This window comes from Solea senegalensis, linkage group LG6 (genome assembly GCF_019176455.1).
Source record: "Solea senegalensis isolate Sse05_10M linkage group LG6, IFAPA_SoseM_1, whole genome shotgun sequence".
Taxonomy (NCBI): domain Eukaryota; kingdom Metazoa; phylum Chordata; class Actinopteri; order Pleuronectiformes; family Soleidae; genus Solea; species Solea senegalensis.
This window is the reverse complement of record NC_058026.1, coordinates 13,799,017-13,812,957: the sequence shown is the minus strand read 5'-3', so window position 1 is coordinate 13,812,957 and position 13,941 is coordinate 13,799,017. Positions and strand designations below refer to the sequence as shown.

The following is a 13,941-nucleotide window of genomic DNA, read 5'->3' as shown; positions in this document are numbered from 1 at the left end:
ACTACATTCATTCATTGACAAAAGGAAAGAACAATTAAATACAACCCAAAATGTCCTGATATTCTGAATGAAAGGGAGCAGAAAGAAGAATAATCTTATTAAATCTGCCCCTCTGTCGCAATAAATACTTTACAAATATATCTAACAAAATAAAAAGTCCCCACTACTGATACTTTATGATGTGTTCTTTCTTTATTTTTTACTACAAACACACACTTTTTGTAATCTAACATATTTTTGTTTTCTTATGAAAATAATGGGCAAACATAATACCAGTCTTGGATAAAGTACCTAAAAGGGATACTTGAGGAAAAGTACAAGTATCTTACCATAAAATGACTTTGGTCTTACTCATACTTAAGTAAAAGTCTTAAAGTATATGATATTTACTGTATTTAAGTATCAGAAGTAATTCTGATGTACTTCAGTCTTAAACGTAAGTCTGAGAAATAAGAGTAAAAGTATTAAAAAAAAAGCGAGGAGTAAGAGTTGATCCATGGTAGCGTGAGTTGTATTTCAACGAGAAGGTTGTGGGTTCAATTACTAGCCCTGCTAGTCTAAATGTGTCCTTGAGCAAGACACTTAACCCCATGTTGAATGGATGAAGGGAAAAACTATAGTGTGAAGCAGCTCATCAAGACAAGAAAAGCTCTATATAAATACAGACCGTTACCAACTCTTCTTCTGATTTTATTTGGTAGTAACGATGAACAAAGATAGTTAGAGGAAATGTAGTGGAGTAAATGTGCACAATTTATTAAGGAAATCTAGTGGAGTAAAAGAAAAAGTTGCTAAAAATATAAATAAAGTGCAGATATGTGAATTTTGTACTGAAGTACAGTAACAAAGTATTTGTTACATTACGACACCACATAATACATTCACTATAGCCTTTAGTTTAATCTATCATGACTACCTTAAACCTCAAACCTAATTTCTTCATGCTTCAGCAGCATCACGGGAAGTGAGAACCATGACCCAACATGTCTTCACTCCTGAGGTCAAATAATTCTCTACTTTTGTCCTTACATACAGAGAATTATAACACGTGCATCCATACGAGCTGTGCACAACCACGCAACCAGGACAGTACTTTAACAAGACTGCACCGATTGGCACCTCTTATGTTTGGTCTTTTTAAAAAAAAAAATGTCTTTCTTTTTTTAAATTGAAAAACACGCATGAAGCTTGCCATTATCAACTAGAAGAAAATCACGTTCACATATTACAATCAGAACAGAAGATTAAGCCTAACCAGTCATCATGATCCTCACATACACGGCTCAAAATGATTTGGGTACACCTAATAATCACAGTCTTTGAATTCATGTGTGATTTAGAATCCTGCCCTCGAGGGGGTGGGGTGGTGGATGTCATATTATTTTGTTGTCAAATAGATAAACTATTTATGTCAGTGTATATTATGATGTGTGGTTTTTACGGCATTGAGGAAAATGTCACATGTTTCAGCCTGTACTGGCAACTCCATGGTAGATGAAGAGGTTACAAATGTACAGTAATGTCACAAGGGCTCATGACACACCTTCAATCGCATGTACAATCGCATGTACACACGTACTGTATTCTCTGTGTGTGTGTGTGTATGTATTTGTTACCTCTTAAGGACCCTTTCTGTCATAAACAATGACCTTGTCAGGACAAAAACCAGGTCCCAGAACTGAATTTCTGAAGAACTGGCTAAGATGAGGTTTAATCGATCTAATTGAGGTTTGAACTGTGGTTAGGGTTCGGCATTAACTGGTTATGGTTAGGGTTAGGGATAACAATTTGTTTGAGCTGAGCTATGGAAGTTTTCTGTGTGTGTGTGTGTGTGTGTGTGTGTGAGAGCCTTTTGTGACAGTGACAGGTGGTCAGTATGAAATCACTACCATGTTTTTGGAGGGGCTGAAATGGGAGCGTGAGAACAACAGACACACACACACAAAATGACACTGTCACTTTGTAGTTCACACATCACAACAGGCCCTAGGCCACAGGAAATGGTTTCCATGGTTACATGGGTCTACATCCTGCTTGGCTGGTATAAAGCAAACTTATTTAGTCTCAATCAAGTGAACACACACACCTATGCACACAATCAGAACAAATCCCAACACACACACATATTTATTGTACAGTTAATTATATGAACTCTGCCTTAAATTTTATATATAAAATATTATATAAAAATGTACATATATATACTGTTTTGTTGTTCCTCTTTTATGCACTGAGATTTAAAAGAACCTCTGGATCGTCACAAAAGCTGGTATAATTTCGCTTTTCTTTGATTCATTTAATCTCTCATTTAATATCCTCCATTGTGGCCAGTTCTTTTAAGTCTTCAGTATGTCGGGCATGCAGCGGCGATGCTATCAAATGTCTCTGGCCTGACTGTGACACCAGCTGCAGCTTTACACTGCACATACAGAGGGCTGCTGGCATAGCACACCATGTGGAGGAGAGTTGAAAGGATTAGAGCTGGGCTGTGTTAGCCAGCAGCCTGTGCCAATGACTTGTTTGTTGATTTTATATTTGATGGCGTGTATTTGTGTTGTTGAATGGAGTAAAAGCACTAGGCAGGCTGCTGCAACAGTGCCAAAGCTACACCCAGAATCCTGATGATCGTAATGTTTCATAGTTTACTGTGAAAACGCTCATCTTCTTTACATTATGTGCTATATCTCTACAAATGTTTATGAACCAAGACCAAGATGGCGTATATGTTTGGTAAGACTGCTCCACTTGATTTTTTGAATGATTTTGTAATGTGCTCATTGTGCCATTGGAGATGGCCTATTGGTGTATTGGTTTGTCGGGTGTTAGTTTATCATGGTCCTATTTTCTATTGAGCTTTTACTCACTTTAGTTACTCTGATTGTAAGTGTACTGTAACACACATACCTTGGTGCTGTCCTGGCACTGGAAGACATAGCAGGCACAGTATGGCGTCTTTCTGACCAGGCAGCCAAAGCTGCTGGGCTCCTGGCTGTTGTGAATGAGTTTAGTCACCTGGTGTGGACGACATTCAAACAGCACTGTATGTGTAAGAGGATCCCAGACGACTCCCTCTCCCAAAACAGACACACATTGCACCCACGATGCCGACACGTGAAGAGAAACCAAATGACTGGAGGTGGAACGGTTCCATTGTCCGGGCTGTATGGACTGTATCCCTGTTTCTGGCTCCTTCTTTGTTGGCTGAGACCTGGCGATCTCAGCCACCACCCAGGGCAGCATGGCCATGGTGGTGAGGTGGTGGACTGTCAGAGAACCAATCAATGTCAGTCTGTACTGTACCTCCGGTTCCTCTCCCATTTCCACCATCTTTCCCGCCCATGTTGCAGTCCTCTTCGCAGCATAGACGTTTTTTGTGGAAGAGGTGAGATGTGAAAATGACGGACATGACTGGCGGTTTGGAGTCAGATCAGCTCTGGGTCTCTCAGAGCCTTCTGTGTTGCATGATTCACCTCTCTTGGGCTTCACTTCAAAGTAGAGCCCTTCCATGTTTACATGGCCCGAAAGGGTCGCCTGCCTTCACTGTATCTGCAAAATGTTAATGGACAGAGATTTTTAAATTTTTAAAAATTTTGTAAAATATTCCATGTCAACACAAGCATATATTCACAAACATTTCTGTTGAAATTAAGAAGTGATATTATTGCTGAATGTTTGTTGTCTGTGGGAATCTGCTGGTACAGAGTCAGAGAGTCATATAAAGGGCATACAACAAATATCACCACCTGGTGCTGTTTACCCAAACAGAAACACATGACGTGTCTACTGACCCAAGCTTTAGGTCTCAAGGACACACAAACACATAACATTTAAGCTATGAGGACTGTGGCCACTGTGTGTGTGTGTGTGTATCTTTGTGAGGACCATAAAACATATATAAACCATAGGGAGAAAGGACATTTTGGCTGGTCATCACATCTTTATAGGGCTTTTTGAGAGTTAAGACCTGGTTTTAGGGTTAGAATTGGGTTTAAGTTAGGGTTAGGGTTGGGCATTTAGCTGTGATGGTTAAAGTTAGGGTAAGGGGCTAGGGAATGAATTTGGACTGCAAACAATGATCATTTTCATAATCGAATTAATCGGCCGATTATTTTCACTGGCTTGGTCCATAAAATGTCAGAAAATTATGAAAAATGTTGATCATTGCTTTTCAAACCTGGAAATGAAGATGTTCTCAAATGTTCTCAAAGATTATTCAGTTTTAATGATTCATTTGTGGAGCAAAGAAACCAGAACATTTTCACATTGAAGAACTTCTTTAAATTCTTCTCACTTAATATAGTAATTAGTTAAGTAATTGTTTCAGCTCCAGAATGCATTATGTCTTCACTACGAATGCTGTGCAAACGGATGTAACTTATATTAGGTCACAGTGGAAAAGGTCCATACAAAAACATCAGTAACGGAACGAGATAAAAATGTCCATGAACACAAAGCGGCTATTTCTGTGTGACCTTGTCATGTAAAACTAAAATCCTCAAATATAAACAGCTGGGACAGTGCAGGCAGGCCCTCCACTCCAGACGACACGAGTGAGAACTAGACGTGTATCTCAGAAGCGCAGATTCACCGGTTTAGATTTTTACGCACGAAGCATGCCACCTTTACGCACGAGGTAGCGTAAAAAACTAAATCGTTTCAATAAATAAATATTGTTTGCCGAGTCTGACAGTCTTCTTACCTGTCCACGGTTAGTCCTGCTTGATGAGTTAAGCGGTAGAAGTGTGAGATACAAGTGTGAGAGAGCAACAACATGCACGCACGTACCGAGAGCGTGAGCGGTCTCTTCACAGAGTTAATTTTAGAAGAAACCGGCCGGCTCCACCTCCCTGCTCTGTCTCTCCTCTCTGTAGTCAGAAGGAGAAATTGCAAATGCGTGCTCCATTCGTGCGCTGCCGGTGTTCTGTTATGACTTTCCCCATTGTTTTTAGCCAGGAAGCGCTTTACAAATTGTGAAATAAATGCTCGTACATCCAAGAATACATCCAAATATAACATAAGCACCACCATTTTATCTCCAGTACTCCATAAAATAAAATAAACAGGGGGTGCATTTTTTGGCAAAGCTGGTTTTACAGCTGCTGACATGCACCCCCCATTTTATTGGAGATTTTAAGAGAGTTAAATTCATGCCCAAATTAATAAATAAAAAACAGGACTTTAATACTTGTAGATCTACAGAGGTCAATATTAGCACCTGCATTTGTCCTACTCTTTAATATCCAAAATGGCTGCTCACCTGCTGAAGGACCTTTCAAAATCTTGTAACAGTACTTTCCGACATATGGAAAAATTGTGTCAAGTTGTTTTTTATTTGTGGACTTACTCTTAATGTAAAGCTTCTTGTAATAGCACCTCACAGATTTCATACAAATAAACTTTACTAGTTGCAATGCATGATACCCATTCTCACCCATGTGCAGTCATAATTACAAACTGCCAACTCTCACCATGGCAGGATTTAAAAACTTTAAATATTCTCTCGGATATACTCTCGTATTAAATTATTTATTACATTATCAGTGTTCAACAGCTGTTTACAACATCTCATATACATTCGATAGGAACTCTTCATAAAGCACAGTGTGGAATGGCACATGTTAAATAGAAGTCAGGTTCAGGAATGGTAATAGTGATGCTTACTGACAATGAATCTGGACCCTTCACTAACATGTATGGCTAAACAAATAAGTCACAGGCAGCCATTAACCTGGCAGATCAGTATCAGTATTTCTGTTGCATGTTGAAATGGCAGATAAACAGTGTTGTGCGGTAAAAGTGTCATCAATGTGGTTATAAAGCAAAACAAAGCCTGTATTAAGTCAAGAATACCATCTGGAGAAATTAAGACATTGTGTGAAATGCAAGTCAGGGATGTTTAGTTCAAACTAGTCCTGATTTCGACTACATGTCCTGTGAATGCTACTGAGGCTTAGGCTGCAAATTATTTTTCTGCGGCTCGAAGAAGTGTTCAACAATGGCGTCAACCAGGTCGTCCAGTTCCTTCTTCAGATGTGTCACATCGCTGTTGGAGATGTGCAGAGAAGGAAGGGAATTATAAAATGGTATGGGACAACTGTGTCAAAGTAAAGGTTTCATCATCTTTTCCAATAAGAGAATATGCTGATTTTCGCCGCTTTTTATAAAAGCAAATTAAATATGTTCTGGTTTTGGAGAGGTGGATGACTACTTGAGTTTCAGGAAACTCATTTCTTACAGTATAGTATTCTTAAAAGAAAACAATCAACACAGTAACTGAAGCCTTACACACATTTGTTGTTTGTTGATCTGCTCTCTATAATAACCTACCTGTTACCAGGAGCAGCACAGAGCTCAGTGTAGTATTTAATTTTTGGCTCAGTGCCACTGGTCCTCATGGTGGCCACGCCCCCATTAGAGAAGGTAAAGGTGATCATCTGACTGGAACTGGAGGTGGGAAGGACCTGAGGCAGGAGAGGAGGGAGTGGCACATGAACACATGGAAGAGCTTCAAACTGTCATTTGAAGGATTAGCAGCACAATTTCATTTCGTTTCGTTTTAATCAATTTGTCAATCAAGTCCAACAGCATTTTACAATCATAAAAACAATCACCTTTGTAATTTTGCACGCTCACAATGTCTGCAATAATTTTCTTTCAGTCTGTCAATGTTACTATCTGTTATAAATTTTTCCCCAATATAAATGCTGTTCTTGATACAGTTAGATTTTAATGACTAACAAACTAACAAAAAACCTAATGGCAGACATCTATCCCTATAAATGCAAGGAATGCCTGTCAGTTAATTGCAAAATTGTGCAATGGGTTCTTGGCAAGCTTCAGAATTAGCAGGTGACTCACTAAGTGTGTGCAGTGCACCTCTGATGTTTTATGTATAAGAAATACAAGAGAAAATGGGTACGGGTACTGCACTATGGATAAAATGGTAAACTTGTAGACAAATGTCAGAAATGTGGGAGGATACTGAAGCTTTAGTGTTGTTCTAGTGTTGAGTAAATGTTAGTGTAACTGTACATGTGTGAGTTTGAGCCCTTACAGCTTTCTTATCAGGTTGGTTGCTGTCGTAGCCGGTGGTCAGGTCTCTTATAGCAGAAATGGAGAAGCGGCCACATTCAGTGGGATACGAGTCCTTCTGGCCACCGTAGCTGCGCAGGCGCTCGAACAAGGTGCAAATCACTTTCTGATCATGGCAGATGAAGTAGGAGTTCTTACTAATGTGGTAGCCATACCTGACAATCAGATGATTAAAATGAGATGACCGTTTTCAGGTAAACGGTTGTGGCTCACTGGTGCACGAGCAGATAAGTCAAACGACGTGTAAAAATGTGTCTTACTGTTCAAAGACTGAAGTGAGCTTTTGAGAGAGGCTGGTGTTTTTAGTGGCCAGATAGGAAATCATCTCTCCTGCTATGGCTGCAGCACTCACTCCATCCTTGTCCAATACAGAGGGACTACACATATACCCTGCAACATACACAGACACACACTTTCACTTTTATGCCCCATCTGTAAATCAGTCTCCAGCTGCTGTAGTCACGTGCTTCTTTATCCAACAGTGTGTGCAAGGGCAAGTGATTCCAATTACAGGAACATAATCATGTTATGCGGAAATGCTCTAAATTCTAATTCTCTAAATTAATTGATGTGTGTGTTCATGTGTTATATTAACCCCAAATGATCTTTAACCCAGTTTGACATTTGAATGTACAAAAAAACTGAGACCAAGGTCCTGAGTTGACACAAGTTTGCTGTGTTGGTGCATTTATTGATTTGAATGATTAATGTTTTCCTTGAAACAATAACCCTGACTGTACAATGCAGTTAGAAAACCGGCGGAAATATACGCTTATAAATTGACACCGTGAAGCTCAAGGTCAAGCTGGTTTGACTATAACACCAGTAGGACCTATGACTCCTACTGCAATACTCTATACACAGCTAATGCTACCGTGAGCTTATAATAAAAACGTTTTTAGTACAGATCTGAAAGAACAGATATCCAAATCACTGGCTTTGATACTGAGGCTGTAAAATAGTGAGCATCATCTAGAGAAACGCCTTATGTGTTCTTCACATGCATATGTTAAGGCAGGTCAAACTTAATTAAGCTGTATTTAATTAAGTGACATCAAGTGGAAATCATTATCTGTGTTAAAGAATGTGACAAAGGATCTATTAGATTCATACCCATGTAGTTGTGCCACTGGACATTAATTACATTCATTTGTGTGTATGTGTGTGTGTGTGTATACACATACCTATGGCCTCTTCAAAAGCAAAGAGAACACTCTTGCCCTGGTCCAAAAGGTCTCTGGCTCTGTTTCCCATCCACTTGAAACCTGTTAATGTTTCCTGTCCAAACAGTGGAAGTGGTGGGTGAGAAATGTGATTTCATATATTTACCTTGGCAACATTTCCAAAGGTGAAGCTTTCCCCTCGCAGAGTCCATTTATTAACTGAAGTGTTGATATCGCTTAAAAGCAGATTCTTTCCATGTTGTCTTGAAGTACTATTACCGAAAGCCTTTAATGAGTCATTTATGAGAAGAGGCAGAAATGCATTGTGCAATACAGGCTGTCAGACACTCACAGACTGAGATGAGTTTCAATGTGCTCTATAAAATAATAAAAGCAGTGTATACCCTTCATCATGTAGCATGCACAAGTTTTAATGTTGGTTTTCTGCTGTCAAGATTCTTTTCCTGAATGATTGCATTACCTCAAAGTGGAAGCCTTCCTTGAGAGCGATGGCACGCAGTATCTTTGACGAGACGGTGCTTGCTAGCATGTAGAGGTCTTTAACTGCGTCTGCGTCAGAGTTTTGCTGTTTCCAGCAGTGGAACATCCACCAACCAAGCAACGCTCCCAGCTCATTACCGCTGAACACTCGCCACTGTCCGCTGACACAGGAAGACACATGCAGAGGTTATGGAAATACAGTTGTGCAAACAAACACAAGCTCATTTCCAATGTCATGATAATGATGTGTTTGTGTCAAGGACCTGATCTCAGTTTAACTGCAGCCCTGAGTAAGTTTATAGGAGCATGATCCATCTGACAAGGAATTTATTTCATTTAATTCACATTATAATTCCATGAGGTATTTTAAATGATTAATTTTTGTAGGCTTAACACAATACGAAGGCTTGAAAACTGCAATTTATAAGTTATAAAACCTGCAGAATGAATCATGTCTATATAATAAAGCAAAAAACCAAAATGTTAAAAACATTATATATTTCACAGGCTTTCATAGAGGCTGGTTTCTCCACCATTTTGAACTCAGTATTTAACTTCCTCATCAATTCAGATACATTTAAAACCTTTTGAGCAAAATGATCAAAGATCCAATATCTATATTATAAATGACAATACTAAATACACACAAACACACACACACACACACCTCTCTTGCTTTTCAGCAATGGCCAGACGATCAGCATCAGGATCATTTGCCAAAACCACAGTGGCCCCCTCCTTCTCTGCCAGTGCAAATGACAATGTCTGCAAACACACAGGGACACGTCACACCCGCGAACCAAAATACAGCATCTACAGTACAATGTCTGAGGTCGCATGTGATGAATGACTGTGTGAGGGTCACTACATACCAGCACCCCCTCTCCCTCCTCAGGATTGGGATATTTAACGGTGGGAAATTCAGGATCTGGATCTTTCTGCTCCTCCACAGCAAATGGTGGCCGAAGGTCAAAGGCTTTGAAAGCTGACTGGACGAACTCATGACCAACACCGTGCACAGATGTATGCACAATTTTCACCTCTGAACTCTTGTTTATGTCCCTGTGGAAGCAGAAGTTAAATTCGAAACACTGTTTAGCCACAACAACACAGATTTTTTCGTATGTACTAAAACATTCCAAGTCAGGGCACAGACATAACACTCTTCTGCCGTAACATATCAGTTTCTCTCGTTTCAATACATGCTGTTCTAAGCCCCAGGCATTTTAAATGTGTATGCAGCTCAATGTGTCACGTTATCTTTGGAGCACCTGTGGTGACAGTGGTTCTGGATGGCTTTGAAGTACTGCATGTGAATATCCTGGTATGGGTCTTTAAGCAAAGGGCTCTTCAATGCCTCCTCTGCATTCCAGGACTCAGGCCAAGGCTCCAGATTCTCCTCTATGGTCTTAGCGATTCCTTTGTCATGGGGAGACACAATCTGGGCACCGTTCTCCCAGTAAACCTGAGACGGATAAAACAGCAGATGCAACAGTGAACAAAAACTAATAAATCACATAATTTTTATCAGCAAGCTTAACATATTAACGAGCAGCCAGATCCAGAAACAATTAACTAACAAATAGTATGTTTTTTCTTTTTACCTTGTAGCCATTGTCCTGTTTAGGGTTGTGAGAGGCAGTCACCATGATACCTGCACACAGACCCAGGTAGGAAACAGTAAAAGGCTGCAGGGAGACAGAATAACATATTAATTAATTTCTATACACTGAACAAATTCACATTCACACAAAGACATGTACCAAGTAGCCTATAGCTATAAATGTACAGTATGTGCAAATTATGCAACATGCAGTACAGTACACAAAAGGAAAGGGTTTTTGACTGGAATTTGCCCCTGCAGCCTCAAACTTAACAAACATGACAAAGGACAAACAGACCTGACATGAAAATAAAAGACATAAAATGCAAAAGTAGTCCCTTTTTCTTAGTAGTCCTGGTTTAAAGGTGTTTTATTATCCCCATCTGTGACAAGAAATGAAATAATGTGGACATATTAGTAATACAATGGATTACCACAAATGGCGTTGGGGTGATGCCAGAGAAGAGGTGCACAGGAACCCCTCGACTGATGAAAACAGCTGCAGCCAGACTGGCAAAGCGTTTGCTGCTGCCACCGCTGGGAGGGTGAGCCCGAGCGTCATAACCAATCACCACACCGCGCTCCTTCAGGTTCTTGAAACTCTCCTCGAGGTAGCGACAGAAACCCTTTCAAGTAAGTAAACATCTGTGTCAACAAGTGTGTTTTAATATGCAGTAGAGCAACTTTGACAGGAAACCAGAGAGACAAGTAGTTGCATTGGGTCCAAATGAAAGGCTAAAATAGATAGTTGTATGAAAACTATGCAGTCAACACTGAGAAAGCACTTGATAATGTGTATGACTAACTTTCCACACAACTTGCTCAAGTTAAACTAGAAATTGTTTAATTACCAACCTGGGTGGTCTGGATGATGGTGAGGTCATTCATACGAGAGATGCCAGGGCCCATGGCTGCTCTCAGACCTGCTGTACCAAACTCCATCCTGGAGGAGAAACATTTCTTCAGCTCCTCCACTGCTCCCTCCTTCACCAGGTCCTGCACCAAAGATGCTGTTTTGGGGTTCTGAGGGGGAAGGAAAAAAATCACTTAAGTGTTTCAGCTCCAAGTCAAATGATAGATTTTTTTTTTTTTAGATTCAACAGACCCAATGTCAACGTGTTCAGTAGAACCTGCACTTTTCCTGCTAAAACATGACAAGATGGTTGCCGGGCAAATGGCCATGAAGGATTTAGAAAAAATCAGTTTCCTTTAATAAATATGATGAATAATCTTGTGAATTAAATGTACTCTGTGCATGTCAGAGTATGGAACAATTACAGTGGCCATATCGTAGCCCTAAAGAGAGGCCACAGTTTTATAGAGTATAGCAAATGTAGAGCAACACCCTGAAAGCTAAATGTAAATGAAACAATATTTGTCACTGAAGGTGTACTTTGCAGGGTATCATTATAGATCAATTAACCCTGAGAAAAAGATGTATGGAGTATAGCTATTCTTCCTTCTTCTGTTGGGGTTTATTGGCAGTATTATCAACACCTATTGGACTGGAGTGTGGACAGAAAGGTAAAGAAAGGAAAAGAAAAGGTGCACATACATATAAAACCACATTCTTTTAATTAAACCAGTAACTCCAAAGGTATTTCGTTAAATGTTTCTGTATGTCTTCTAAATGTCTTTCCTAGAATAATTTGCAAGGTGATATGAAGGTTTTCTTTCATATCATATTCTTTCATGGAGCTGAGCTAATAGGTCTTTCCTTTCTTCTTCAAAATGTATTACATTTCACAGTTTCAGGGTTCCTCCCCTGCAAAGCATTCCGACCTACATACTTCTGTATAGGCGTCATCCTGTGTCACCTTGGTTCCACTAATCTTGCCAAATTTTTGTGGTAACATACAGGTCAAAGAAGGTGAGGGGTGGTGGCTGTCTTAGAGGAAGTCTGCTGCATGGCTAGTGGGAACATAAAATGTGAAAATATGTTTTTCATGTGCATGGAAAAGCCCTCAAGAGTGCACTCAAAAAGAAAAAGATGAAAGAAAAAGAAGAAGAATCAGAGCTGATACAATAGGGCCCACACGCCAGTCAGTGTAAGTGGGTCCACATGACTCCTGTTCACTCAACAGCACTAATTCAGTTATCTCAAGGCTGATGAATCTGGGTCCATTCTCTAACATGACCTGATTGGTGACATCCCACGTCTCTTAACCCTTTAGTGCTCACATGGCATGGATCTGTGCCACAGGTGCATCCTTGGTAAATTGCTGTGGGTAAAAAAAAATATTTTTTTCATGTTGATGTCATCTCAAGGTTATGAATAATTTTATATATTTATATTTTATAAAAAAAACGGGAGTAGTGATACTTGTGCAGAACTTTTAAATGTGATATATTTCCGAGTTTCACAAATAATTTTTGCCTCAGTGTATACGTTTTAATATAGTAATAGAAAAAAGCAGCCTAAATGCTCTGTGTTCTAAGACTTAATAGTCATGAATGGTTCCCTCAAAAGAAGCAAGAGTAATTGTGTTTAAAATGAGAACTCCTAACTCTTATCCAAACTCGAAATTTTAGGCTGCATCCATAATATTTTAAAGTCTTATTTAAATTTGGTTCAATTAGCAGACTTCATATGTATATGTTTATATAAATACTGTATATATATATATATATATATATATATATATATATATATATATATATATATATATATATATATACATACATATATACATACATGTATATACACACATACATACATACATACATACATATACATGTATATATACATATATGAATGTCTGAGAGGAGACTGAAAGGAAGGAGGATAGATGGATCATGAATCCAGAAGTTAGAAATGCAACATTACAGATACCATGTTTAATTAAACACCACAGACAAACTTATTGTTGTATATTGGTATACTCCAACATTTATAGCCCTTATTTTGAAACCCAGCTCAGAAAACTCCTATATATCAAATGTACTAATTAATCATTCATTCATTCATGATTTCCTATCAAAATGTCATGCTAATTTATTTGCTAGCATGAGACTTATACCTTCATAACTACGCAAATTCACTAAATATTTAATGAAATATCTTTGTGCGTGCATTTTAGCTGTGTCTTTATTATTTATTTATTAAGTCTATATTGTCAAGTTTGTTTTAAATCTAAATTAGTTTATGGCCCCTTCTGCTTCTCCCTCTAAAGGCGCTGCCTTTTGCCAGGCCACCGTTGTAAATACAAATTTGTTCATCTTAATCTGTTCTGCCTGGTTAAATAAAGGTTTAATAATAAATAAATAGATAAATATATATCGTCTATGAGCCTGCATGTGTGACAGTGACAACAGCAGCAGCACAAGCGCTGAGCTAGCCTGTTAGCCGTCGTCTGCTTACCTTGTCATACTGAAGCCACTGAGCTACACACTGGTCCAGCTCGGTGTCACCGGTTGAGGACAAATCGTTGGTCATTATTCTCAAAGATTGTCGTTCGGCGAAGTTCAGAATAAAGTACTTGGCGATGAGTGATGTGACTCTGACCCGGAAACCTTTTTACTGACAGGGTCCGGAAGACGCTGTGCCGCTTTGTCACCGCCCTTCCTTACATTGAAAGACGG

The 13,941-nt window shown here is 39.2% G+C and overlaps 2 protein-coding genes across 4 annotated transcripts in view; both read right to left on the bottom strand.

The window, feature by feature from the left end:
• The window catches only part of tbc1d1 (TBC1 (tre-2/USP6, BUB2, cdc16) domain family, member 1), a 44,329-nt gene extending 39,532 nt beyond the window's left edge, over nucleotides 1–4,797 (bottom strand). For all 3 annotated transcript variants that reach the window (XM_044028519.1, XM_044028520.1, XM_044028522.1), the window contains exons 1-2: nucleotides 4,700–4,797; nucleotides 2,905–3,546 (exon numbers count right to left, since the gene is read on the bottom strand). In XM_044028519.1, coding sequence (XP_043884454.1) covers nucleotides 2,905–3,507 — 603 coding nt within the window. In that variant the 5' untranslated portion in view covers nucleotides 3,508–3,546; nucleotides 4,700–4,797. The remainder of the gene's footprint in view (nucleotides 1–2,904; nucleotides 3,547–4,699) is intronic.
• Nucleotides 4,798–5,512: 715 nt separating this feature from the next.
• pgm2 (phosphoglucomutase 2) lies at nucleotides 5,513–13,908 on the bottom strand. The gene is made up of 13 exons (XM_044029330.1): nucleotides 13,721–13,908; nucleotides 11,215–11,382; nucleotides 10,794–10,985; nucleotides 10,361–10,444; nucleotides 10,028–10,221; nucleotides 9,629–9,818; nucleotides 9,424–9,521; nucleotides 8,737–8,917; nucleotides 8,277–8,370; nucleotides 7,353–7,482; nucleotides 7,055–7,247; nucleotides 6,328–6,461; nucleotides 5,513–6,043 (listed from the first exon to the last, which is right to left on the bottom strand). Exons 1-13 carry the CDS (start codon nucleotides 13,793–13,795, stop codon nucleotides 5,941–5,943), a joined length of 1,836 nt encoding a protein of 611 aa, XP_043885265.1. The 5' UTR covers nucleotides 13,796–13,908; the 3' UTR covers nucleotides 5,513–5,940.
• Between the last annotated feature and the right edge of the window lie 33 nt (nucleotides 13,909–13,941).